The sequence below is a fragment of the Ursus maritimus genome, unplaced genomic scaffold, assembly GCF_017311325.1.
Source record: "Ursus maritimus isolate PB19 unplaced genomic scaffold, ASM1731132v1 scaffold_32, whole genome shotgun sequence".
Lineage (NCBI taxonomy): Eukaryota > Metazoa > Chordata > Mammalia > Carnivora > Ursidae > Ursus > Ursus maritimus.
This window is the reverse complement of record NW_024425786.1, coordinates 26,804,813-26,832,411: the sequence shown is the minus strand read 5'-3', so window position 1 is coordinate 26,832,411 and position 27,599 is coordinate 26,804,813. Positions and strand designations below refer to the sequence as shown.

The 27,599-nt window shown below is 40.6% G+C and overlaps 1 protein-coding gene and 1 pseudogene across 5 annotated transcripts in view; both read left to right on the top strand.

Moving 5' to 3' along the window:
- Positions 1-27,599, top strand: part of KIAA0319L (KIAA0319 like) — an 88,822-nt gene that overhangs the window by 33,298 nt on the left and 27,925 nt on the right. For all 5 annotated transcript variants that reach the window (XM_040619242.1, XM_040619244.1, XM_040619243.1 and 2 more), the window contains 4 exons: positions 17,250-17,496; positions 19,847-19,948; positions 23,178-23,275; positions 26,572-26,659. In XM_040619242.1, coding sequence (XP_040475176.1) covers positions 17,250-17,496; positions 19,847-19,948; positions 23,178-23,275; positions 26,572-26,659 — 535 coding nt within the window. The remainder of the gene's footprint in view (positions 1-17,249; positions 17,497-19,846; positions 19,949-23,177; positions 23,276-26,571; positions 26,660-27,599) is intronic.
- LOC103666400 lies at positions 25,358-26,563 on the top strand (annotated as a pseudogene).

Here is a 27,599-nt window from a genome sequence, read left to right as displayed (position 1 = left end):
TGGGAAATAGTATCCTCAGGGAAGGGCATGCTCACAGTTAAGAATAGGGGATTGGGGACCACTTTATGGGCGTGGCACCTGTGCAGTTGTACAAGTCCAGACACTTAGAAAGGTCCTTTTCTCAGTTTAATGCTCTGCTGTCATTGTCTTGAAATTCTTTTTTTTTTTTTTTAAGATTTTTCAAATTTATTTATTATTTGAGCGAGAGAGTAAGAGAGAGCAAGCAAACATGAGCGGGGTGAGGGGCAGAGGGAGAAGCAGGCTCTCCGCTGAGCAGGGAGCCTGATGCAGGGCTCGATCCCAGGACTCTAGGATCATGACCTGAGCCGAAAGCAGATGCTTAACTGACTGAGCCACCCAGGCGCCCCCATTGTCTTGAAATTCTTAATACTTTTTGAACAAGGTACCCCACATTTTCATATGCACTGTATCTTGCAAATTCTGTAGCCTGTCCTACAGGAGGAATAGGGAACAAAACATGAAATGACTGAGCATCTAGGTGACTTTTGATCATGGAAGACAAATTCAAGGTGATTTAATGGAATTTTGGGTGAGAAAGAAAAGAAAGGTCTCACAAGAGAGGAAGTATAAGTCACTTAGGGAAAACATTGTGGTGTAGTAAATGTTTAACTATTGGGTATCCCCCCCCCCCAAAAAAAAAAACCAAAAACAAGTCCTGAGTTGTAGACATGGCCAGTTTCCATGGTGTAGGTAAAACCACTGTGACCGGTTTGGAGCTGCCAACGTGAATCACTGAATAGAGAGTTGGGAGACATGGACACAGCCAGCCCAGATGAGCCAGCTCCAGCATACTTGCAGATAGTCATGATCAATAAAATGAGAAATAGACCAGTAAAATGAGAAATATGGTTTATGTAGGCCTGACAGTGTCCTGGAAGATGGTGAAAACTCAAATTTGGGCCTTAGAGAATTCAGGTGTACCCTGCAAGGAGGATCCTGGGGCTGTGTGGCCTGGGGAGTTCTTTTTCTTCTTGTTCACTTGCAGTGGACAGTGGCAATAAATTGCTGCTGGTGAACAGGATCTGGAGTTTTACGGTCTCACAGGGAGAGTGGGTGAACATGGAGGGAGGAACGTTGAACTTGAATGACAAGCCCCAAGAGTGAGAGGGGGCCTTTGTGCAGTGTTGCACAGAGGCATGTAGATTGGCGTCCCTTGCTAAGAACTGCAAGCACTGTTAAAAAATAGGGCAAAGTGAAGTCTTCAGTTCCAGACAAAGTACGTTTGACCTTATATGCCACTTCGAGGAGCTTGATTCTTATCCTGAAGGCCATGGATAGCTCTGTAAGGGTGGTAGAACCACCTGTGCGTTCAGAATAATGAACTGGTAGGCATTTCTTTTAGGAGAGGACTTGCAGTTCAAGCTTCTGCTTAATGCACTAGGGAAAGGGAAGGAAGTGTATACACTGCAGATCTTCTCTAATTAGGGATGGCTGGCTAGCAGTACTGGTTTCTAGTCTGTACTGTTTGCACTAAGGTAGGTCAAGCTGCACTGCATCCAAAGAGGTAAGAGATCGTATTCTAAATTGCTCTTGTCTTGCCTGAGATGCCTGCAATCCTGCAAAGGCATTGGGTCATCAGTAGCATTCTTTATTCCTTTGGAAACATACACATATTGTATCTAAGAGCAGGTATTATGAACCTTTTGCCATTCCAGAAATGGAAAGGAATGTCACCAATTTATTCCCTTTTATCAGCTGGAAGAAACAGAGGCTTGTACTGCTTCATTTAAATACTGTATCCTTCCTGTGCTGCGAACCTCTGAATTACTGGCAGGGGAAGCATGAAGGCTTGTTGCAGGTCAGCCACTGGCAATAAATGGCTGCCAGCCCAGCTTTGTGAAAGGAGGAGGACTATTCTCTGAGCTCAGGAAATGAAGGTGCAGTGAGGTGTCCCCCACATATAGGGCTTGGCTTTAGGAGGGCTAAGGTGCTCCTTTCTTTGCCACCACCATCTCTCCGTTTCCAGAGAACCACAGCATTTCCACCCCTATAAGCCCGTGCCTTTCTGTGGGACAGAAGCCCGAGAGGCTAAAAGAGTCGAGGCTTTGGGCACCTCTCTGCTGCCTTTTTTACTGAGGAAAATTCTTATGCTGACTCTACCTAAAACTGGAGCTTACGTCTTACCAGCAGATAGAGGTGCGGGGTGTAGGCAGTGACAGAGAAGAGCCTTGCATAACCTGGGACAGAAACTCAAGCAGTTCTGTTTCCCGTCATCCATGTTTTTGGTTTGGTTTTCAGGGTTTTTTGCTTGATCACTTTGTTTTTGTTTTTAAAAAATCTTCTCTGTAATCCTTTAGGCTTCTGAAATTTTTGCCAGGCGTTCATTTATTCTTCTATTATTTCCTGACATATTTGGAATTCCTCGGGGCCTAGTTCTCCCCAGATCCTCATTCTCAGTCATCTGAGCAGCAGAGAGGCTAATAACTTTCACCAAAAATTGTTTAGCCCCAGACCCCCTTCTAGCCCTCTGGCCTGGATAATTTGTGTGGCTTTCTTACCCCTCAGTGACCAGTGCTCTTCCGGAACCGTCTGTGCACGTGTATATACACTAAACACCCCCGCCACCCCAACCCTCCACTCCCGGTACCGTCTGTGCGCGTGTATATACACTAAACGCCCCCGCCACCCCAACCCTCCACTCCCCTATTCTAACCTTACATGACTGGCTCATTGCATCAAGAGAAAAACTGGGCAGCCTGAGTCCTTGTTGTGTGTGGGTGTGCAGAAATCCCTGCAAGTGTACCGTTCCTTTCTCACAGTTATTAGTGCCCGAACTATAATACCTTTTCCTTACTTTTCCTCCCATTAACTGCTCACTTTCTGCTCTGATCTAAGTATTCTGGTTCTTTTATCTGCTTATCTGGCCTTTACTGTGTGAAATGAATTTGAAAATGTTGGCTACTTTGTTAACTTAGGAAGCAAGAGGTGATGAAGGTTTTGGTGTGGATTGGTTAACAGAGCCTTGCTAGCTGGCACAACTTGAGCCATGGGAAGAAGGTCTCAAAACCAGCTCTCTCTTATCTAACACTCCTGTCATCCCTCCCCCTTTCTCACTTCATGGCGGTCTTCGTTTCTCCAAGGAGATTATGAGGAGTCATAACTTTGTAACTAACTACTGCAAAGATAAACTCTGCCCTATTCCCCAGCCTCAGCTTCTGTTGCTGAGAACCGGTTGGGATGTGTCTTTAAACCCCACTGGCTTTGCTGTGGCAGGAAGACACGGTCTTCACTGTAGTAGGATTTTTGTTAATGACAATGGTAGTTTTTGTTTTACTTTAATACAATTGTGTCTCAAATCAAAATGTGTTGAAAGTCCAATTTTTGTGAACCATTCTTTAGTATTAAGGAGTCACCTGGGTACCAAGGAGGGCCCCTACCTGAACGGTGATATGACCCTGCTAAGGGTGAATGTCCTGTGTGGGCCCTGTAGGCCCCTGATACTCAAAACAGTTGTTGGTGATGGAGGTTTTTCGGGTCATCTTGAATTATAGTATTAATCACTGGGTTGGCTTGCTTGATAAGGAGAGGGCAGCCCCAAGTGGAGCTGGGAAGAAGGGAGAAGGAAGAAGCGGGAGAAGGAGGGAGGGAGAAATGCGAGATGGAGAAAGAGAATGTGTAGAGAAGCCTTGCATCATTCTGAATAAAGCTTCTTTGAAGATGAGACAGGTGTAGACACCTGGGGCATGATTATTTGACTTCAGTTTGGAATTAGGTTGGTTTTTATGATTTCTGTCAAGTGTCAGAAAAAAATAGTGCAAGGAAATTTCACCCAGATTTCAACCCTATATCATCCTCTACAAATTTTCATTATTACTTTGTAGTTTCTGAAGTAAAATAATTTGCTCCATATCTCCTCTTCCTGCTTCTTTAAAAATTAATAATAATAAATGACAAATTCTTTCTTTAAAAATAAAAATCTGCCTGCCTTACTTAAACATATTTATACTCTTCTTCTATTTCTGGGAATCTCTTCTAAAGCAGCGATTCCTAAATAAAGAAAGAGCTTCACACACAATGATGAGATGCTATTTATTTAATTAAAAAATGGAAGCAGTTTGTCTAATAAGGGGAAAGTAGAAATTTTGTGGCCATTAAAATATATATTTTTAGTTCTATGAGCGGCTCTTTTGTTACTCCCTCTGCTTTCCACTCCGAAATGCTTGCTCTTCTATGGAGACCATACTTCAAAAAAACAGTTTTATTGAAGTGTAATTGACATATCATAAACTGTATGTACATGTGCACAATTTGATTTGTTTTAACGTATATGTACCTATAAAACCCTCACCACAAAAATGGTGATGAACATATCCATTACCCCCAGTTTCCTCTTGTCCCTTTATAATCTGTCCTTCCTACTCCCTCCCTTATCCCTAGGCAACCACTAATCTGCTTTAGCTTATTATAGATTTTCTAGAATTTTTAAATAAGTGGAATCATACATACTCTTTAACAACTCTATTGAGGTATAATTTCTATACTATAAAACTCACTCCGTTTAAGCATACAATTCAGTGATTTTAGTAAGTATAGAGTTGTGTATTATCACCACAATCCAGTTTGTTAACATTTCTATCACCCCAAAAACTTCCCTTGTGCCATCCCTACTCCTGCTCCCAGCCCCAGGCATCCACCGATCTGTTCTTTCTCTGTAAATTTGCCTTGTCTGAACTTTTCGTGTCGGTGGAACCGTGTAATACATAGTCCTTTGAGTCTGGCTCCTTTCACTCAGCATCATGTTTTGATGTTCATCCTTGTTGTAGTGTGTGTCCCATACTACATAGTATGTAGTTGGTTCCCTTTAATTGCTGGATAGTATTCCACTGCATGGATGTATCATTTGTGTATCTAGTCACCTGTTGACGGATGTTTGAATTGTTTCTAGATTTTTGGCTACATATAAAGCTGTTAGGAACATTTGTGTTAATGTCTTCCTATGGGGATATGCTTTAATTTCTCTTGGATACCTGGGAGTGGAATGGCTGGGTCATATGTATACATTTAATATTATAAGAAACTGCCAAACTGTTTTTTCCAAACAGTTGTACCCTTTCACATTCCCATTAATAACATATGAAAGTTCTAGGTCTTCCGAATTCTCACCAAAACTTTGTATGGTGAGTCTAGTTTGGGACATTGTAATAGGTGTGTAATAGTAGTTCATTGTGGTTTTTCTTTGCATTTTCTTCATGACTAATGATATGGAGCATCTTTTCATGTGCTTACTTGCCTTTCATATATTTTTTGGTAAAGTGTCTGTTTATATTTTTCCCCATTTTAAAAAACTGGGTTATCCTCTTACATATATACTCTGCATATAAGTCATTTATCAACTATTTGATTTGTAAATAATCTCTCAATCTGTGGCTTGTCTTTCCATTCTCTTGGCAGTGTCTTTTGAAGAGCAGATATTATTTTTGATGGTGTCTAGACAGTTTGTCAGTTTTTTTCTTTATAGGTCATGCTTTTGGTATTATATTTTAGAAAGGTTTTCTCCTAACTTTTCTTCTAAAAGTTTTATAATTTTAAGTTTTCAAATTTAGGTCCAGGATGTTTTTGTGCATGGTTGGAGCTATGGATGGAAGGGTTTTGTTTTGTTTTTTGCCATATGAATATCCAGTTGTGCTAACACCATATTTTTTCTGTCCTTTCTCCACTGACTTGCTTTTCACCTTTATTGAGAATCAGTTAACTATATGTGTATGAATCTATTTCTGGACTCTGTTTGGTTCCATTGTTTTGTTTACATTGATATATTGTCTATAGCAACACAACACTGTCTTTTTTTTTTTTTTTTAAAGCAAACTCTAAGGCCAGTGTGGGGGCTTGAACTCATGACCCATGATCAAGAGTCATATACTCTACCGACTGAGCCAGCCAGGTGCCCTAACATTGTACTGTCTTGATAATGATAGCTTTGTTTTTTTGTAAAGATTTTATTTATTTATCTGAGAAAGAGAGAGAGGGAGCAGGCACAAGCAGAGGGAATGGCAGAGGGAGAGGAAGAAGCAGGCTCCCTGCTGAGCAGGGAGTCCAACGTGGGGCTCGATCCCAGGACCCCGGGATCATGACTTGAGATGAAGGCAGCTGCTTAACCGACTGAGCCACCCAGGTGCCCCAATAAGTATAGCTTTGTAATAAGTCTTTTATTCAGATGATGTAAATCTTACAACTTTGTTCTTGGTTATCAGACATTTTTTGACTATTCTAGGTCCTTTATATTTCCATATGAATTTTAGAATCACCTTGTCAATTTATTTCTAAAAAGCCTTCTGGGAGGGGTACCTGGGTGGCTCAGTCGTTAAACGTCTGCCTTCGGCTCAGGTCATGAGCCCAGGATCCTGGGATCGAGCCCCACGTTGGGCTCCCCAGTCAGCGGGAAGCCTGCTTGTGTTCCCTCTCTCCCTGTCTCTCTCTCTGTCAAATAAATAAAATCTTAAAAAAAAAAAAAAAGCCTTCAGGGATTTTGATTGGGATTATGTTGGGTCTGTAGCTCAATTTGGGGAGAATTGATAGCCTAATAATAGTGAGTCTACTGATCCGTGAATACAGTATATCTTCCCTTTTATTTACATCATCCTTAATTTCTCTCAGCAATGTGTTGTACTTTCAGGGTAGAGATCTTGCACATATTTTGTCACATTTATCCCTCAGTATTTCATATTTTTGGTGCTATTGTAATTGGCATTTTAAAAATTCAGTTTTTAAAATGCCCTCCAAGGGGTGCGTGGGTGGCTCAGTCGGTTAAGCGTCTGCCTTTGGCTGAGGGTGTGATCCCGGGGTCCTGGGATCGAGCCCCACATCCGGCTCCCTGTCAGTGGGGAGCCTGCTTCTCCCTCTCCTGCTCCTTCTGCCTGTGCTTTCTCTCTCTCTCTGTCAAATAAATAAAATCTTTTTTTTAAAAAAATAAAATGCCCTCCAAAAGAAGCAGTTTTAAAAAATTTCAGTTTCTGTTTGTTGCTAGTATATAGAAATATAGTTACTTTTTGTATATTGATCCTATATCCTGAAACCTTGGTAAACTCACTTATTCATTGCAGGAGGTTTTTTGTAGATTCCATTAGATTTTCTCTATTTATAATCACGTCTGTGAATAAATACCATTTTACTTCTTTTTTTTTTTTTTAAGATTTTTATTTATTTATTCGACAGAGATAGAGACAGCCAGCGAGAGAGGGAACACAAGCAGGGGGAGTGGGAGAGGAAGAAGCAGGCTCCTAGCAGAGGAGCCCGATGTGGGGCTCGATCCCAGAACGCCAGGATCACGCCCTGAACCAAAGGCAGACGCTTAACCGCTGTGCCACCCAGGCACCCCCATTTTACTTCTTCTTTTCCAATGTGGGTGCTTTATTGCACTGGCTAGAACGTCTACTGCAATGTTGCATGAAAGTGGTGAAAGTATACTTTTCTGTTCCTAGTTGATGTGAATTTGTATCAGGAATAAATGCTGGGGGGCTCCTGGGAGGCTCAGTCGTTAAGCGTCTGCCTTCAGCTCAGGGCGTGATCCCAGCGTCCTGGGATCGAGCCCTGCATCGGGCTCCCTGCTCTGCTGGGAGCCTGCTTCTTCCTCTCCCACTCCCCCTGCTATGTTCCCTCTCTCGCTGGCTGTCTTTCTGTCAAATAAATAAATAAAATCTTAAAAAAAAAAAAAGAATAAATGCTGGGTTTTGTCAATTTTTTTTTTTTTTACAACTATTGACATGATCATATGGGTTTTTGTTTTCAGTATGTTACCATGGTGAATAACTTGATTGATTTTGAGTGTTAAATTACCTTGTATTTCTGAGATAAACCCCACTGAGTCATGATATATTATCCTTTCTATGTATTATTATATTTGATCTACTAAAATTTTGTAATGAATTTTGAATCTATGTTCATGAGGGATATTAGCCTGTGATTTTACCATCAAAGTAATGCTGGCCTTATAAAATGAGCTGAGAAATTTTTACTCTTCTTTCATTTTCTGGAAAAGTTTCTGTAGAATTGGTACTATTTATTCCTTAAATATTCCGTATAATTCCCCAGTGAAGCTATCTGGACATGGAGTTCTTTGCAGGAAATTTTTATTTTGTTTTATTTTTATTTTATTTTATTTTATTTTATTTTATTTTAATTTTATTTTATTTTTTGGAGAGAGAGCACGAGTGAGGGAGGGGCAGAGAGATAATCTTAGGTTGGCTCCACAGTGGGTGTGGAGTCTGTCTCATGACCCTGAGATCATGACCTGGGCCGAAATCAAGAGTTGTGTTCTTAACCAACTGACTCACCCAGGCACCTCTGTAGGAAAATTTTAAACGATAAATTCAAACTGTATAATAGATACATAGCAATTTAGATTATCTATAATAGCTCTGCTTGAGTAAGCTTTCGCAGATTGTGTCTTTCAGGGAATTTGTGCATTTTATCCTAGTAGTCAAATGTATCGGCATAAAGTTGCTCACAGTATTCCCTTATTGCCCTTGTAATACCTGTAGAACCTCTTTCATTCCTAATATTGGTAATTTGTGTTCTCTTTCCCTCCCAGCCCCCTCCTCTCATCAGACTAGCTAGATTTTCTTAATGGAACTTTGGTTTCATTCATTTTCTCTATTGCTTTTCTGTGTTATTGATTTCTGCCTTGATCTTAGTATTTCATTTCTTCTTTATAATTTATATTTCATTTGCTCTTTTTCTAAGTTTCTTAAGGTTTAATCTCAATCATTAATTGGAGACTTCTTTTCTAACATAGGCATTTTAGTGCTATAAATTTCCTTCTAGGTATTGTTTTAGCTGCATCCTACAAATTTGGATATTTTGTGTCAATTCAATTCATAATACTTTTAAATTTCCTTTCTGACTACTTCGTTGATCCTTGGGTTATTTAGAAGTATGTTATGTAGTTTCCAAATATTTTGGGGGGGGGTCCCAAATATTGTGGTATTATTGATCAGTAACTTAATGCATTGTAGCCAGTGAACATTGTATGAGTTGAATCCTTTTTTTTTCTTAACATTTTTTTCATTAGTTTCAGAGGTAGAATTTAGTGATTCGTCTGTTGCATATAACAGCCAGTGCTCATTGCATCAAGGGCCCTCCTTAATGCCCATCACCCAGTTACCCCATCCCGCCATCCATCTCCCCTCCAGCAACCCTCAGTTTGTTTCCTAGAGTTCAGTGTCTCTTATGGTTTGCCTTACTTGAATCCTTTTAAATGCATTGAGACCAGTTTTATGGCTCAGAAAATGGTCTATCCTGGTAAATGTTCCTTGTGCATTTGAAAAGACTGTGTATCCTGCCATTGTTGTTGGGTGAGTGTTCTACAAATGTCAAAAAGGTCAAATTAGTTACTTTTGTTTAGATCTTCTATATCCTTGTTTTCCTTTAGTTTCTATCAGTTGAGAGGTGATGAAATATCACACTGTATTTGGGGATATATCTGTTTCTCCTGTTAGAACAGCTTCTTCTTCATGTACTTTGAAAGTTTTATTAGCTGTGTTGATGTTTAGGGTTGTTATGTCCTCTTGGTGAATTGACCCTTTTATCATCTTAAAATTATCTTCTTTATCTCTGTTAATATTCTTTGCTCTGAGGGGCGCCTGGGTGGCACAGCGGTTAAGCGTCTGCCTTCGGCTCAGGGCGTGATCCCGGCGTTATGGGATCGAGCCCCACGTCAGGCTCCTCCGCTATGAGCCTGCTTCTTCCTCTCCCATTCCCCCTGCTTGTGTTCCCTCTCTCGCTGGCTGTCTCTATCTCTTTCGAATAAATAAATTTAAAAAATCTTAAAAACATTCTTTGCTCTGAAATCTGTTTTGTCTGCTATTAATATAGTCAATCAGGCTTTCTTTGGTTAGTATTAGTGTAATGTATCTTCTTCCATGTTTTTACTTTTAGCCTATTTGTGTTTTTGTATTTAAAGTGGATTTCTTATAGGCTGCATATAGTTGGATGTTGCTTTTTATCTAATCTGACAATGTCTGCTGATTAATTGGGGTGTACAGACTATTTAATGTGACCACTGATGTGATTGGATTCAAATCTACCACCTTAGTATCTATTTGTTTGTCCCACGTGTTCTTCTTTCATTTTATCCCTATTTTTATGCTCTCCCTTGAATTAACTGAGTATTATTTTATTCCATTTTACTTCCTTTTGTTGATTTATTCATGGTGATAGGCAGAATAATGGTCCCCCTAAGGAGGTCAATGTCCTGCGCTCAGAAACCTGTGAATATGTTAAGTTACATAGCAAAGAGGAATTGGGGTTGCAGATGGAATTAAGGTTCTTAAACAGCTGACCTGAAAATAGGAAGACTATGCTGCAGTTTCTGGTAGGCCCCGTTTAAACACAAGGGTCCTTAAAAGGGGAAGAAGACAATGTAACTGTGGAAGACAGACACAGAGAAATACAACATACTTCCTTTGAAGATGGAGGAAGGGGACCATGAGCCAGGGAAAGTGGGTGGGCCTCTGGAAAATGGGAAAAGCAAGGAAGAGGATTCTCTCCTAAAGCCTGCTGCTTTGTTCATTTCTTTTCATTTTTTTTCCTCTGTGTGTTTCATTTTGAATCATTTCTGTTGATATGTCTTTAAGTTTACTGATCTTTTCTTCTGCACTGTCTACCCTGCCAGTAAATCTTTACAGTGTGTTTTTATGTGTGTGTCTATACATAAGCCAGGATAAATGTACCTTCATCATAGCATGGTTCAAGAAACATTTCTACAGTGTTATTTTTCATCTTAGACATTATAATAGTCATCTCTAGAAGCTTGATTTGGGTCTTTTTTTTTTTTTAAGATTTTGTTCATTTATTTATTTATTTTAGAGAGAGTGTGTATGGGGGGGTGAAGAACAGTGGGGGCGGGAGAAGAAGGGGTAAAGAATCTCAAACAGACTCCTCACTGAGCTCAGAGCCTGACATGGAGCTTGAACTCACAACCTCAAGATCACGACCTAAGCCAAAACCAGAAGTTGGACACTTAACTGACTGAGCCACCCAGGTGCCCCTGATTTGGGTCTTTTAAAAAAAATATCTTCTGTGTCTCTACTTAAGGTATGCAGTCATGCAATCTTTCCCGTAGCTTCTTGAATATATGGAATACAATCGTAGTAATTATTTTAATACCTTTGTCTACCAGTTCTGGTATCTCTGTTATTTCTGGGTCAGTTTTAATTAATGGATATTTTTCCTCATTACAGGAACATTGTTATTCCCAAGTATTCTGTTTTTAAGTCTCGTTTCCTTTCCTTACTTGCTCGTCTTGGGCAAGCTTATTTATTCCCATGGCTTCAGCTGCTATCTTTGGGAACTTGATTCCAACCCTGGGTCTCTATTTGAATTTCTCAGCTGTACCTCAGGTTCAGTATGTCTGAAACATAACTTGCCTGTTATTTTCTTAAAGTTGCTCCTTTGTAGTCTATCTTAGTTTTTGACACCAGTATAGTTAGTCCCTCAAGTCAAGCTAGAAACATGGGAGTCATCTTAGATTCTTTACCCCAAGTCCCAGATGCATTTCAGCTTCACAAATATTAGATCCTTAATATTTTAAAATCCATCCCACAGGAGGAATTTCCAGTAATGGTGGCAGAGTAAAGTGGTCTCCTGAATCCTCCTACAGACAATAATTATAAAATATGTAAAAAAAAAAATGTATTTAAGGAAACTGGAAAGGATCCAAAAGCAGACAGAAACTAGAGGAGAGCTTACTCTTGAAAAACAGCAACTGGAAGTGATAAGAATTTTGAGTCTGCAGCTTTTTAAAAATTTTGCCTAAGGGCATTCACTAACTCCCACAGCAGAGGAAAGTGGCTGTGGAAAACCTCAGTCTTATTTTCTTATGGTGCCAAAGAACAGAGTTCAGTATAGAAAAATTACCTGAAAACTTAAGGGAAAGTAAAAAAAAAAAAAACCCATAGAAGATGGTGAAACCCATAACCTGACCAGAAACTCTATTAAAACTACACCCACATAGGAAGAATCCAGAGGGCATGGTAAAATAAACAGGCAGAGATCAGAGAGGCAGAGTTCTGTCTTTGAAAGACAGAACCTAATGCCAGGTGAGCTCTGTGAATTCCTCAACCATGGGTAGCACAGATGGCAGAAACCTCAAGTTTTACTGACTTGGGGAGTCAGAGTACAGAGTCAAAGGCTGAAAAATTAGGGAGTGATCTCATGAAGTAAAGAGAGTACAGAGAGAGCAGGCCCAATTCTGAGTGTAACCTATGGCAAAATTCTTACCTAATCATCAGGCTGAACAAGAACACCTGCAGGGGACCAGGCTAAACAAGCAGCTGCAAGAATTACACAGAGCTATCAGTTGCTGCACATTGCAGGGGAAGCAAACTCTATAGTTTAAGTCCAGGTAAGTTACTTGCCTACTTGAAAAAAAAATTACTGTATACAGCCCCAAAGAAAGCACAGTAAAATCCATACATAGATGTCCAATATTCAAACAGAAACTGTTAGACAAGCAAAGGAACAGGAGGGAGTGACCCATACTCAGGGGGAAAAATAGTCGATGGAAACCAACTCCAGTTTGACTCAGATATCGTAGTTAGTAGTCAAAGACTTCAGTGTATGGTCAGAAGACTAAAGAAAGTTAAAGGAAAGTGGTTTTAGTGAGTGAACAATTAAGGAATTTCAAAAAGAAATGTGAACACTTTTAAAAATGGGAAAATAGAAATGAGAGAACTTCCACTTATGGCATCATGAGGGGGTCCCTGATTTTCTCCTTGAAAAAATAAGTATAAAACTGGACAGAATTGTCAAAAACATATTTCAGGCGACTAAAAACATAATAGAGGCAGAAGCAAATGGGGAAGCATTTGTCTTGAAAAGCTGGTAATGCTTTGAGCAAGTACGGTGGGTGTCTGTAGTCTTCTTCCCGGGGCATCCCCCATCAGTGTCCACTTCCACTCCAGCTCAGGTGCCGAGAAACGTAGTTTCACCAGTGTATGGTTGAACGTGAAAACTAGCAACTTTTCTAGAGGGTCGGCAGACTTGGGGCAGAGGGTGAAAACTTATGGCTTTGCCAACTAAAAGTGGCAAACTTAGTTGGGAATGAATGGAGAGAATGCACAGCTTTGCTAACCTGAGATTGCACTGCCTGTTAGGGTGAGTGGTGAACCTGCCAGAAACTTAATGGGAAGATCTTGAAAATAAGAGAGCTATAGAAGGGCTGAGATAAGCTCTCCATACATCCCTGGCTGACTGAGAAACTACCTGCATGTGCACGATACCTAAGAGAGCCTGGTAAAAGCTAAAAAGCAAGGGAGACTTGAGAAGTGGCTGCAACTTTGAATGCATTCCCCAAGGAACACACAGGTGGATTGACAGAGGGTGAAGTTTTATGGGCTTAATGTGTTTAAGTGACCTCTGCCCAAATCATTGGCTGACTCCTAAACTATGCAGATACAGGGTGACACCTAGGAAGTCAGGCTAAAATAAAAACAAGAATAAAATAAACAAAAAAACTGAGCAGAGGTGACAATGGCAACATTTTGTGGTGGGGGAATTCTGATTCTTCAGCTTAAGTACAGGGGAGTTGCCACAAGTCAAGAAATGCTAAGAGCGTCTGGGTGTTGGAAGAGGCAGAGAAGGTTGTCCCCAAAAGCCTTCAGAGGGATTGTGGCTCTGCACATCTAGCTTCTGGAACCGTGAGAGTAAGTTTCTTTTGTTTTAAGCCACGCTGTTTGTAGTAATTTGTTATGGCATTCCTAGGAAACTGATAAAGTCATGTTCATGGATTGGGACCTAGAATGTCAAACCAATCTTGAAAATGAACAACAAAGTTGAAGGACTTAAACTCTCAAACTTTAAGACTTACTACAAAGCTGCAATAATCAAAGCAGTGCTTTAGTGTAAAGATAGATGAAATCAGTGAAACAGAATACAGTCCAGAAATAAACCTGCACAAATATGGTTAATTGATGTGGCAAGGCAATTTGATGGGAAGAGGATAATCTTTCCAATAAATGGATGCTGGAGCAATTAAATAGTTGTATGAAAAAACATGAACATCGGCTCTTACACTATACAGAAAAATTAGCTCAAAATGGATCATAGACCTAAATTTAAGAGCTAAAATTATAAAACTTGTAGAAGAAAACAGGAGAACCTTCTTGTGATTTTGTCACTAAATAAATAAATAAACTAAATAATATCACTAAAAGCATTAACCATAAAAGAAAAAAATGATAGAATTAAAAAATTATAACCTTTTGCTATTTAAGAGACACCACTAAGAAAAACAAAAAGGCAAGCTACAGACTGGGAAAGCATATTTGCAAATGAAATACCTAACAAAGGTCTTGTTTCTAGAATATATAGAGAGCTCCTGTAACTTAATTAGAAAACTAATAATAAAGTGAAGGATTTGAACAGATAGTCCAGCAAAGAATTTGTACAATAGATGTCCAGTAAGTGCATGAAAAGATACTTAACATCATTAATCATTAGGAAAATGCAAATTAAAACCACAGTAAGATGCCATTACACACTTCAATAATGGCTAAACTTAAAAAGACTTCCAAAACCAGTTTCTGGCAAGGTCGTAGAACAACTGGAATTCTTATACTGGTGGTGGGACTATATAATGTCACAACAACTTTGGAAAGTAATGTGGCAGTTTTTAAAAATTTAAAGGCATATCTTCCATATGACCAGCATTCTACTCGTAGATATTTACACAAAAGAAATGAAAGGATATGTTCATACAAAGACGTATAGAGGAATATTTATATCAGCTCAATTTATAATAGGTAAAAACTGGAGTCAACCCAAGTGTCCATCTGTTGGTGAATGAATAAACAAATTGTGGTATATTCATGTAACAGAACGGTACTCAGCAATCATAAGGGAACAATTATTGATAGAGACAGCAACATGGACCAACAAAATAATATTGCTGAGTGAAAGAAGCCGACAAAAAGAGTACATACAATGTGATTCCATTTATATAAGATTCTAGAAGACGCAGACTAATCTATGGCGACTGGAAGCAGAGCAGTGGTTGCTTGGGGCTGGGAGTTGGGAGAAGGGATTACAAACGAGCATGAGGAATCTTTGGAAATGATGGAGACGTTCATTATCTTGATGGTGATGAGGGTTTCGTAGGTGTGTGCATATGGTAAAATTTGTCAAATTGCACACTTTAAATATATTCAGTTATGCCTTAATAAAGTTGTAAAAAAAGTGGACAAAGATTTGAATAAACTTCATCAGAGAACATCTGTGACTGGCCAATAAACGCATGAAAAGATATTCAATCTCATTAGTCATCCAAAAAATGCAAATTAAATCACAGTGAGATACCATTAGAATGACAAAAAATAAAAAGACCAAGAGCACCAAGTATTGGTGAGGTCATGGAGCAGCTGGACTCTCGGGCACTGCTGGTGGAAATGCAGAATGGGATAGCCGCTTTTGTGTACTGTGCACAGTTTCCTATGAAGTTAAACATACACTTCCATGTAACCAGCAATAAATACTTCTGAGTATTCACCCCAAATAAATTAAAACACACGTTCACAGAAACTTTGGATTTCAAACCTTTATAGCAGATTTATTTATAAGAGCTGAGAACTGAAAACAAATATCAATAGATGAATGGATGAATAAATTTTGGTATAACTCTAGAATGGCATACTATTTGGTCATAAAAAGGAGTAACTACTGTTGTATACACAATACCATGGATGAATCTTGAAAACATTATGTTGAGTGAAAGCAACCAGAAACGAAAATAATATGTATGTGATTAATTTTATATGAAATACAAGAAAGCCCAAACTAACTAGTGGGGACAGAAAACATATCAGTGGTTGCATGAGCCTAAGGGTGGAGGTAGGAATTTACTGCAAAGGGAAATGAGCCAATTTCTGGGGCTGATCTGGGGCTGATCGAAATTTCTGTCCTGATTGTGGTTACGTGGGTATATACCCTTGTCAAAACTCATAGACCTGGGGCGCCTGGGTGGCACAGTGGTTAAGCGTCTGGCTTCGGCTCAGGGCGTGATCCCGGCGTTCTGGGATCGAGCCCCACATCAGGCTCCTCCGCTATGAGCCTGCTTCTTCCTCTCCCACTCCCCCTGCTTGTGTTCCCTCTCTCACTGCCTGTCTCTATGTCTACTGAATAAATAAATAAAATCTTTAAAAAAAAAAAAACTCATAGACCTATACACTTTAAATGTGTGCAGTTTATTTTGTGTAAATTACACTTCAGTTAAGTTGATTTTAAAAAATCCGTACTACCAGCTTTGTTCAGCCACTCAGCATTTCTCATTTGAATGAATGCAGTACCCTCCTAAGTAGTATTGTAGTATTTATGCTGTTGACTTCGTTCTTCAAACCCTTACGTGGTGCAGCAACCTGAATGATCCACTTAAAGCAGAAATCTGACGTTGTCACTTCCCTGTATACAACCCTATGATTGCTCACCAGTACCTGGCACTTTAGACTAGCATATGTCTTCTTTAGTCTGGCCCTTGACTGTCAGTCCAGCTCATCCTCCATTACTTCATGCCTCTCACTTTGCTTATGACTCTCAGTTCCCAGCACAAGCCGTGCTGATCTCATTTCCTGTACCTATACTCATCTCTCCTCAGCCTTTTGTCTAGTAAACAACTGTTTACCTTTTAAAACTCAGCTTAGGACTCTCCTCTAGAAAATGCCTATATGTATGTATGTATGTATGTATCTATCTATCTATCTATCTATCATCCATCCATCCATCCATCCATCCATCCTTCTTCACACGCTCCCTCTCCAAGAGAGGAATTAAGTACTCTTCAGACTGTACTTTTTTGGTTCATCGTAACTTTCATAGGTGTATTTATCCTTTTGGCTTCTTATGTTTTTTGTTCTCTCTCTCACTAGATGGTGCAGTCGTTGAGCACAGCAATTATATTTTATTTATATTTTATATTATACAAGGCCTGTTTCATAATAAGTGCTTAATAAGTATTTGTAGAAAGATTGAATATAAATGTTGAGAAAAGAAGATAAAAGTATACATAGGATGATTATTACTATTTTGTTTTAAGCAAACCTCTTTGCATAGAGAGAAAGACTGGGAAGATTTATAACAACATTTTAACACCAGTTTGGGTAGTGAGATTAGTTCCTTTAATATTTTTGACAGTTCTGCATTTTTCATAAAAACATTTAGTGTGCAATTATTTTATGAGACACAACCTAAAAAAACTGGCGGTATAACTTTTGCCTATTCAAATGAATTTTGTATTTCTTTAGGTCCACAAGGCAGTCATAATTTCCAGTCCCTTAACCCCCGTCCTGACTGCGGAGATTCCTGGTTGGTCAAAGAATGTGTCGGTCCAACCTGAGACATCAGAGGATCCTGGTACTACGCCTAGCGCTCAGCAAGTAAAAAGCCTTGGGAAAATCCAGATTTCTACCCCTCTGCCAGTGGCTCCATCCTACAGTTATGCTACCCCTAACCCCCAGGCCTCTTTCCAGAGCACCTCAGCACCATACCCAGGTGAGGCTCTTTGCTTCTGCCCTTGGAGATAGGATGGAAGAGTAGAGCATTTGATCACAGTGTTCTCTTTAGTGCAAGGAAAGGAGAGAGGCATGACTTTTGAGTACTGTAGGTTAGAGAAAAAATAATCCTGTCTTTGTTCCTGTAATCATAGGACTTGGGGCTCTCCATCCTTTCCTCAACAGTCCCCAGCCTATGGGAATTAATGAGGCTCATTTTCCCAGAGCCAGATTCCACTGTGCCTGGGATTTAAAGGCACAAGATTAAATTAAGTAATGTTCAAGGAACCAAACAAACAGAAGCCACTGGGAAGAAAGTTGGATCTTTGTACCTATTTGCCTCTGAATGGCTGATTGTAGGTCAGATATTTGTCTTTCTGATTTTGGCAGCATCTTTATTTTTAAAGCAACTCATCCATATGGAGGAGATTTATAAACAGTGTTGCCTTAACAACAAGTCTGTGCTTCATGAGTGCTGTTCTAAGGTATTAGGAGGAAATGGTTAATCAAGGAAACTAACTTGATCTTTATCCCCTGAAAGAGGCAACGGGGTGAAGCAAAGCCCGTGAAAATGAATTTTTGCTGATTTTTGATTTCCTAGGCTCTTCATTCATGGTCATATAACATGAAATTTTGGGGGCTTCAGTCCTGAGGCACTAAAGTAGTTTTTATGTTCAGGCAGAATGCCTATAATTTTTGGTGTAATTGTGAAGGGTTTGAGTAACTGTATCTTTGTCCATTATACTCTTTCTGAGTATAGTGTTTTCTATTTCCTTTCTTTTCTTTTCTTTTCCTTTTCTTTCTTTTTTTTTTTTTTTTTGAAAGTCACTTCGGAGAATTCTTATTCAACCTCCTAGGCTGTCTAAATGGTGACGTTTCCATAAGGAAGATTCCATTTCTTCCTCAGGGCAGTGTTGCCAAGTGGACAGATACATCTCAAATTCCATGTTTGCCTAGGAAGTCCTTACCCCTGAAGTATGGGTGGACAGCCCTTTGTTTGCTTTAAGCTCTCTAGTTCCTCGGTCCCCTACCAAATAATAATTTTTGTCAGAGAAAGAAGATTTATATAACAGTGGTTCTCAGCAACCTGCAAACATGCTTCGTTGTTACAGTTCTGGAGGAGGCGTGCTACTGACACCTAGTGGGTGGGGGGCCTGCGATCCTGCCAGCTGTCTTACAGTGCACGGGACAGTTTCCCCCACCCCCCACCACAAAGAGTTATCTGGTCCAAAATGTCAGTAGTGCCAAGGTTGAGAAACCCAGACATGTATGAAATAGCTATTGAAACAGTGTGAAGACCGTGTATAGCTATTAGCTGACGTGGGTATTCCAAAAATGCTGAGGTACTCCAGGAAGTAGATAAGTTTGAACTGAAATGGTCTGGGAAGATTTGTTGGGGAGAAGACTGGCTTTAAGCTAGAAACAAAGTACTGATTGAGAGTAAAGAAAGCATACACCCCAGTTGAAGGAAATAGCATTAGTAAAGTCCCCAAGAGTAGACCATGTCTTCTGTGGAGCACAAGAGGGAAAATGAATATAATTAAAGGCAGAATTGGGTAGGAAGGGTGAGGTGGTGTGATCAGATGATAATGGTTCTCTAATGCCAGGTTAGCAGTTGGCCTTGAACGTGGTGTGGGAGTGGGGCGTCTTAAGTAAGAGAGTAACGTGATGGGGGGAGTATTTTAGAAAAACTAATGGTGGTGGGTGTTTTAGGAAGACAGAATGGATTGGAGTGGGGAGTGCTGGCAGAGGGAAGACCAGTTAAGATTCTTGGAATAACCTAAGTCTATGGTTGTAGCGATTGGAATAGAAAGAAATTAAGGCCGGGCTTGTGATCAACATTTGGCTTTTCTTTTAGGAACTTTATAGATGTATTTTATTAGAAAGTTGTTTGTCAGTATAAAGATGATCCTTGAAACACTGTCGAACTCTGATTATTGAACTCCTTGGAAAGTACTATATAGAGAGGGCTTAGACTATAGTTAAAATACTGTGGAGAAAAACTCAGAGACAAAGGAATGGAAGTAGAATAATATGGTGTCATGATAACCCGAGAGTTTTAATAACGAGGCAGTCAGCAGTATTAGATGCCACTGCAGTGAAGGATGCGGCTTGAGAAATAGTTACTGGATTTGCTAAGGAGCAGTTTGTGGTGACCTCAGATGATCTGTTTCAGTGGAAAAATGGGGGCAGGATCACATTTCAGGGGATTAGAGAGTAGATAAATAATGAGGAAATAAAGGCAGTAGCTGAATATTGTTTATAAAAGAAATTTGGCCCCAAAAGGATGGAGAGGAATGAGGTGGTCTGGATCTAATTTCTTATCTCTTGTGTATTTTCTTTGTTTCCAGTTATAAGGGAACTGGTGGTATCTGCTGGAAAGAGTGTCCAGATTACCCTGCCTAAGAATGAAGTTCAGCTAAATGCGTATGTTCTCCAAGAACCACTTAAAGGTAAAACATCCCCTTAGTTACATCTGGATAATGTTTTAGTTTATGATACTTAAATACCTTAACTCATTTACTCATTGCAGCAGTCCTGTGAGAGCAGGCTATTGTATGCACGTGCACAAATGTTTATCTGGTGTGAGAGGCAGTATAATGTTTGAAATCATGGGCTTTGATGGCAAGCCTGGGTTCAAATTCCAGCTCAGCCAGACATTAGCTGAATGATTTTATTTTTTTAATTTTTATTTTTTAAATTTTTTAAATTTTTTAAAAAGATTTTATTTATTTATTTGACAGAGAGAGACAGCGAGAGAGGGAACACAAGCAAGGGCAGAGTGAGAGGAAGAAACAGGCTTCCTGCCGAGCAGGGAGCCCGATGCGGGGCTCGATCCCAGAACCCTGGGATCATGACCTGAGCAAGGCAGATGCTTAATGGCTGAGCCACCCAGGCACCCCAGCTGAATGATTTTAAGCAAATTATCTCTATGCTCCCATTTCTTTCTCAGTAAAATGAGGATAATAATTTATACTTCATAAGGTTACTTTAAGGGCAAAATGAAACGGTATATAAGAGACCTACTTCAGTGCCTAGCTTACAGCTGACGCTCATTAAATGGAGGTTTGTATTATACCCCTTTAAAAGAGGAGGGAACTGAGACTGAGGTTAACCTATTTATTGTGTCCAAACAACTAGTAAATAGCAGATATAGAACTTGTAGAGGAGTTATTTAAAACTATGGCTAATAGAGATTTTATTAAAAAAAAAAAAAAAAGGAAGACAGGGCGCCCGGGTGATTCAGCTGGTTCAGCGTCTGACTCTAGATTTCCGCTCAGGTTGTGTTCTCAGGGTTGTGAGATTGAGCCCTACTTGTCCCTCTCCCTCCCCCTGCTTGTGCTCTTGTGCACTCACTCTCTCTCAAATAAATAAATAAATAAAATCTTTTTTAAAAAAGACAAGCCCAATGTGATGCGCAAAAGTCATATTTATTAAATACATAAATTAGGGGATGATGCATTCATTATTTAAGAAAACTTTTATAATATGAGCATCCCTTTCACCTTTGAAGTATATACTAATATACCAAAATTTGGCTTAGAGATGCATGTGCACTTCTTAAGACTTTCTATGACAATAGTGAAGCATACTTGGGTGGAAAATGATTGCTTTGGGTTTATGCTACTCTCATTACAGCGTTAGTCAAGTCGAATGCCATACTCTAGGATTCACGTTGGGGTCCTTCCATTTTAGGTATACATCTTTCTTACATAGTAGTCCTACTTATAGGCCTAAGACCAAATAGGGTATTATTCAGAAGTACTTTTCCAGAACCTAAATGCCCTGCCCATTCCATATTTCTGCCCTCAAATTGAGGTTTCCTTATCAGTTCATTCCACCTTCCTCCAGGGAAGCTTTATCCTTGCCCCCTCTGGTGGTAAGTTAAGGTGAGTGACTTTGGTGGCCTTTGAAGATGGAGGTGTGAGAACTGCCTTGAGCTGCAGTTGGCTCCATTGTTCTGTGAAAAGCAGTGGGTTCTGCTTTATGTTCTTGTCTAACCCCTGTGCGCATGTGCGTGTCTGTGAGTTGCTGTCACCTTGTAGATCAGCATGTGGTTCTGTATGAAGAGGGCTTAGGGACAGACTACAGGTAAAATACAGTGGAGACCTTTATAAAGTCTAAAACACCTGGGTCGAGAAACAGGTTCTTGTCAACTCTCCTCTCCAAGGGTTGTTCAGCCTTTATCAGATACATGAGATGGCTGATTTCGAACTTTCAAAGATTGGGGACAAGTGAGCGGGACCAGCTCTGCCGCTTCTTCCTCCCCCTCATGTCTTGTGGCAGCCCCGGAAGCACCTCCCAGGATCCCTCTCGGGTTCGGAGGCATGGTTTGAAAACCACTGCCCTAAATCATCGAAACCAGTGTTCTGTCTAGCAGACCTGTCCTCAGTTGTTCCTGCCCTTGGGCAAATTTCTGGCTGTGAGACATAATTCATCCCCCAAGCTTTTCTGTCCTAGGAATATTGTCCGTTCTTGAAATTGTGCTGCCAGCCTGAGATATTATAAAATTGTCAGTTCCCAAACTAGTATGAGTCTGTTTTCTGTGTGGAAAAAAAATTTCCAACTCTAATTGGAAGAAAGGTCATCTCTTAGCACCAGTCCCACGCTGCTGCTGCTTTCCTGCTTTTCAAACCTGACCTGACTTCTACGGAATACATTCGTGAGAGCTACCCAGGGCTGACGACTCTCCAACACAAACCTAGTATTTCGGGGAGGAAGGAAGAGTGATAGATCTTGCATCTCAGACTTATAAAATAAAATCTGGTCTTCAGATGAAGGCTATCTTGGAATTCGATTCTGTGTGCTAACTTACTTTTAGAACTCATGAACTAGGAAAGAGATGACCATTCTCTGTTACTCTTTTGAGGTTTCTTCTCTTTTCGTTTTATTTTTACTTCTGGGTAGTAACATAAACTAAGCCTTCCTACCAAATCCCATCCGTCCCTCGTCAGATATGAATTTCGTTCCCCCTAAAATTTTAAGACCACTTTCACAGGGGCGGGATTCCGTTTAGATAGCAGGATCCTGTCCTTGCCCTACCCAGTCATATGGTCTGAGCTACCAATGAGGACCATTTAATGCTTCATTTGATCTTAATTAATTTCAGTGGGGCCTGTTTTAAATGGGCCATCCCCTGCCATCTTCTGCAGTGTGTTATCTAGCTCAGCAGGAATGAAGTAGCTCTTTTAACTCACCAGGGTGTGATGACCTCAGTGAGACAAGCATTGTTAGCACTCTGTAAGAAAGCTATTTTTGAACCATGTTATTTAGAAGTCATTGCTGTTCTTTGTTGCAAAAGAAGTTTTGCAAGTAAATGGCCTTTGTTCCCAGTGAGTTCATCTATAGTGGTTGGGAGGGCATGTATTTTCACCGTGATGCCACACCATGAGCAACCTGGTGTTTTGCGGGAGGATTGGCTTCTCTCAAAGGGAGGCCGGGTGTGGGGCAGGAGAGAGCGCTGCTGGGAGAGGGTGGAGGAAGCCCTGACTGTGGCTGAGTCAGCAGATTCCTCCCTTTCTTTCAACAAAACGTTTGGTTTCCCTACAGGCTCTGGGGCGGAATCTTAACAACTGAGGCCTTGTCAAGATTTAGAAGAGATTTGTTCTTGGCAGGCTGTGCGGCTGCCCTCTTTGTGTGTGGGTGTGTGTGTTCATGACTTTTGTGACTGCCCTTCCGTAGGAGAGACCTACACCTACGACTGGCAGCTGACGACTCACCCGCAAGACTACAGCGGAGAGATGGAAGGGAAGCACTCCCAGATCCTCAAACTCTCCAAGGTGAATGTGCCTCCGCTCACTTGCAGGGCTGCGTAGAGGTGCTGACCATTTTCTAAAATGCAGACTGTAGAATTTCTGTTCACACTTAAATCAGGAACAATCTTTCAGAAGTGAATCCTCCAAAAGTCTGGCTGACATCCAGTATTTGTTAGTGTATGATTCTCAAATGTTCATTTATGGTGAGAAGACTGTATAAGCATGGTGGTGATAGCCGAAAATATACACTAAACAGCTTTTAAGGGTAACATAAGGATTTTAGAATTTGGGAGATAAGCTACGTTTTTTGTGGCCACAAGACTGTGTAAATTGGCTCAGTCTTTTTTGGGATTCAGTGTAGTTATTAAGAACCATACAATGTTCATATTCTTTGGCCAGGCAGTCTCATTCATTCGTTCGTGCTTTTTTTTCTTCAACAATTGTTCATCCTACACTAGTTATGTGTCAGGCAGTGGGGATTTACCAGTGAATTGATCGAAATCTTCACATTCAAGGACAATAGAGTCTCGCCGGTGATACTGGCCGGAAGCGGACAGTTGTAACAGGGGATGCACTAGGTCAGTGCAGGGAGTATCGAAGCCCTGGGGAATTTGGTTTCTTAGAGTTTACCTGGCTGGGTCATGACAGGTGACTCACTTTCTGGGTAAAATGTGGAGTGCTGATACCCCACACAGGGGAAGCAATAGGTCCCCTGGGCCAAATAGAGAATGTGACAAAAAGGGAATTCTGTGTGGTTCAGCGTGACTGGAACCCTCTGGCGTGAGAAGAGCAGTGGCACAAAGTTGGCGAGATGCACGGGTCACAGAGTGAGGACTGTGAATCTTATCCACAGGGAATATGGAACTTTGAAAGGTTTTAAACAGCAGAAAGACTAGTTCAGATTTTCAGTTTAGAAAGCTCACCCTGACTGCAGATTGAAGGAGGTAAGACTCAAAAGTAGGGAAACCAGTGGAGAATCTGTTGAAAGATGTAGGTGCGAGATGGTGAGAGCCTGGGTTAAAAAACAAATAAATAAAATAAAACTTAAAGACCCCTGTTAAGCTCACAATATGTGCCAGACACAGTGCTAATTGTTTTATGCACTAACTTCATTTTATCTTTGTAATGACCCCGAGGTGTAGATACTAATATCTGTTTTATAGATGACAAAAGTAAAAATTAGAAAAATAAAGTAGTTTAGCCAAAGTTCACAAAGCTATTAAATGGTAGATTTGAACCGGAACTTTCCCTAAAGCTCTTGCTTTTTAACAACTGTGCTATGATGGTTGAAATCTAAGATGATGGCATTGTGAATGGAGAGAAGTGAGTGGATGTGAGGAATACAGTGGAGGTCGACTCAATAAGATCTGGTGATCAATTGATGGGGTGGCGGTGTTGGGGGAGGAAGTCTAGGATCATTCTAGCCTTTTGGCTCAGGCACCTGGGTAGATATTGGTATGACAGTGGTGATATTCACTAAAATCAAGAACACAGGAACAAGTTTGGATGAGGTTTGCAGATGATTAAATCTTTTCTGGACGGAGTGAGTTTGAGGTACCTGGGAAACATTTGAGTGGAGGTGTCCAGGAAGTAGCTGGGAGTCAGGGACTAGAGATCAGGACAGAGTCTGTGCTAGAGGGGTAAATTTGCACACCAGCCTCTAACAGATGACACTTGAAGCCATGGTAATACATGAGATCATCCAGACAGAGTGTGTAGAGTGCAGTTGGAATCCTGGGGAACACTGTCCTGAGAGGTGTGCAAGAACGAAGAAACTGAAGGAAACGAGGAGTAGGCAGAGAAGTGAAAGCCAAGGAATGAGAGCTTTACGAGAAGAAAAACATCAAGAACACTAGTCAGTTAGCATTTGCTCAAAGAAGATCATTCAGAAGAAAGAAAACTTCATTCATCTGAAAGATGTTCATCACAGCATTGACTATAACAGTAGAAGTCTGGAAACAACCCAAATGCCCAACAGGGTGGAATGCTTATGTGACGTGCCACATTTACTCGTGCGCTATTCCGCCGCTATAAAAGGGACGATTAAAAAGACTATTATAGTGGGGGAAGGTGCTCATGTTAAATGAATAGAAGAAAGAACAATAAAAAGCTTGATGCAGGTTTTTCTTTCCAATCTGCCGTGTGCGGTGGAACCGCCGCCAAGATGCAGATTCTTGTGAAAGTCCTGACGGGGACGACCATCACTGTCGAAGTTGAATCCTCAGATACGGTAGGAAACGTAAAGGCCGAGATCCAGGGTAAGGAAGGAGTTCCTCCTGATCAGCAGACACTGATCTTCGCTGGCGAGCAACGGGACGATGGCCGAACTTTGTGTGACTACGGCGCTCACAAGGACGCCACTCTTCATCTTGTGTTGAGACTCTGTGGTGGTGCTAAGAAGAAGGAAGAAGTCTTCCAGCAGAAGAGTGAGAAGGCTAAGCTGGCTGTCCTGAAATACGAGAAGGTGGATGAGAATGACAGAATCAGTCCCCGTCATCGGGAATGCCCTTCAGATGAAAGTGAGCCACTTTGACAGGCGTTCTTGTGGTAAACGTTGTCTGCCCCCTAATGCTTCAACAAACCGGAAGAGAAGTACTTGTATATGGGCTAGGAAAAGACACGAACTAACAACAACAACAAGCTTGAGGCACACCTTGATTTGAACTGGACCTTTCTGAAAGTCGAGTTTCTTGAGGTGGTGATCTGATCTTACTCCTCTCCAAACCCCAAGCCTAGGATGATGTCCAGCACATAATTGGTTCTCAGTAAATGATGGCTGAACAAATGAATTACTTAAAAACTATTTTTTTGTATGTGGTCAAGGATTGGGAGGCAATAAGAGAAATCTGATTAACTCATGTGTTAGGACAGTGGGATTGTGGGTGATTTTCTTTCTTTTATATTATGTTTATACAGTTAGTGGATATCAGAAGGGAAAAATATTCAGATATTTGGGAGCTATTTGGTATTTTTACAAAATGATTTTCTTTGCAGAGATGATTATTTTAATTTCATAACTCTGTGAAATAGGATGGTTGGGCCCTTAATGTTCTTCTGAAAGGAAAATGGGAGTACAGAGATATTGAATTCCCTTTTGTTGTTCCAGAGTCAGCTAGTAATAAGATTCACATTAAAAGCTATGGTTTTTTAGTTTATAATTCATTGTTTCATCATCTCCACAGCTAGTTTACTCTCTCCATTTTGGAAATTATGCAAGAAGAGAATGCAGTATCAGCATGGAAAGTTCAGATATATGTGTTATTTTACATAGAATTGCTGCTCTTTGCGGTTGTCTAAAAGATCTGCTCTCACTTCTGCAGCTTACTCCAGGCTTGTATGAATTCAAAGTGATTGTGGACGGTCAAAACGCCCATGGGGAAGGCTATGTGAACGTGACGGTAAAACCAGGTATGAGTTTCCCAGCCCTGGCTGAGTCTCCATTGCTTCCTCTGCAGGATTCCCAGAGAGGGGGAGATTTGACTTGAAGGGTTTTTAATTCCCATTCTTCTTCTTCTTTTCTTATTCATTATTCATTGGGCAATTCCTAGTTCAATGTAGTAAAAGGTTAGGGTGGCAGAGTATATACTTTGGTTCTAGGGCGGAGAAACATTAGTCACATGGCCCCCAGTGCGGTATGGCCTGAGCAGTAGCTGTCCGAGAACTACTTCTCCGAGTAGGTCATGCTGAGAGAGGACCATGTGTTGTGATTAGGAGACACAAGAAAGCCGGGAGCCTGGGAGAAGCATGTAAAGGAGAACCAGCCAAATGGTTGGCTCTTTCCGATCTCTTTCCAGATATGGGTTTTGCACATGGAATTCCTCATTTAAACCATGCCAGTCTTCTTTCACCTTGGAAATCAAATCCCATCATTCTTTTTAAGTGATCCACCATCGATAAATTACAGTGCAGTAACAAAGTATCTTGTTTTGCATTTTTAGGAAAATTTGGGGGAAGTTGGAGAGTGGCACACACATTGGCACAAATTCTTAATACTGGGTTCTGTCTTTGTTGGTGATAGATTTTCTGTTTGTTCCTTGAACTCTGTAGCCAAGGTAATCCTTTCACCTTCTTAAAAATGCATTTAACATAAAGACCGTCGGATTTTTCTAAAAAAAAAAAAGGCCACTGGATTTGTAGCTCACAGTCATTCAGGTGGACAGAGTGGTTTGTGACCCTGACATTACTCAGGCCTAGACACAATCAGCTCAGGGATGGTTGAGAAATCACCCGTTATCTTTTCAACACAGTCCGTGCCGAGGGATAGTTTGCTTGTTGAAGCCCTGGTTGCACAAAGCCTGTTTCTCGTCCACCTCTCCTCAGCTTGTGCCGCTGTAGTCCTTCTCATGAA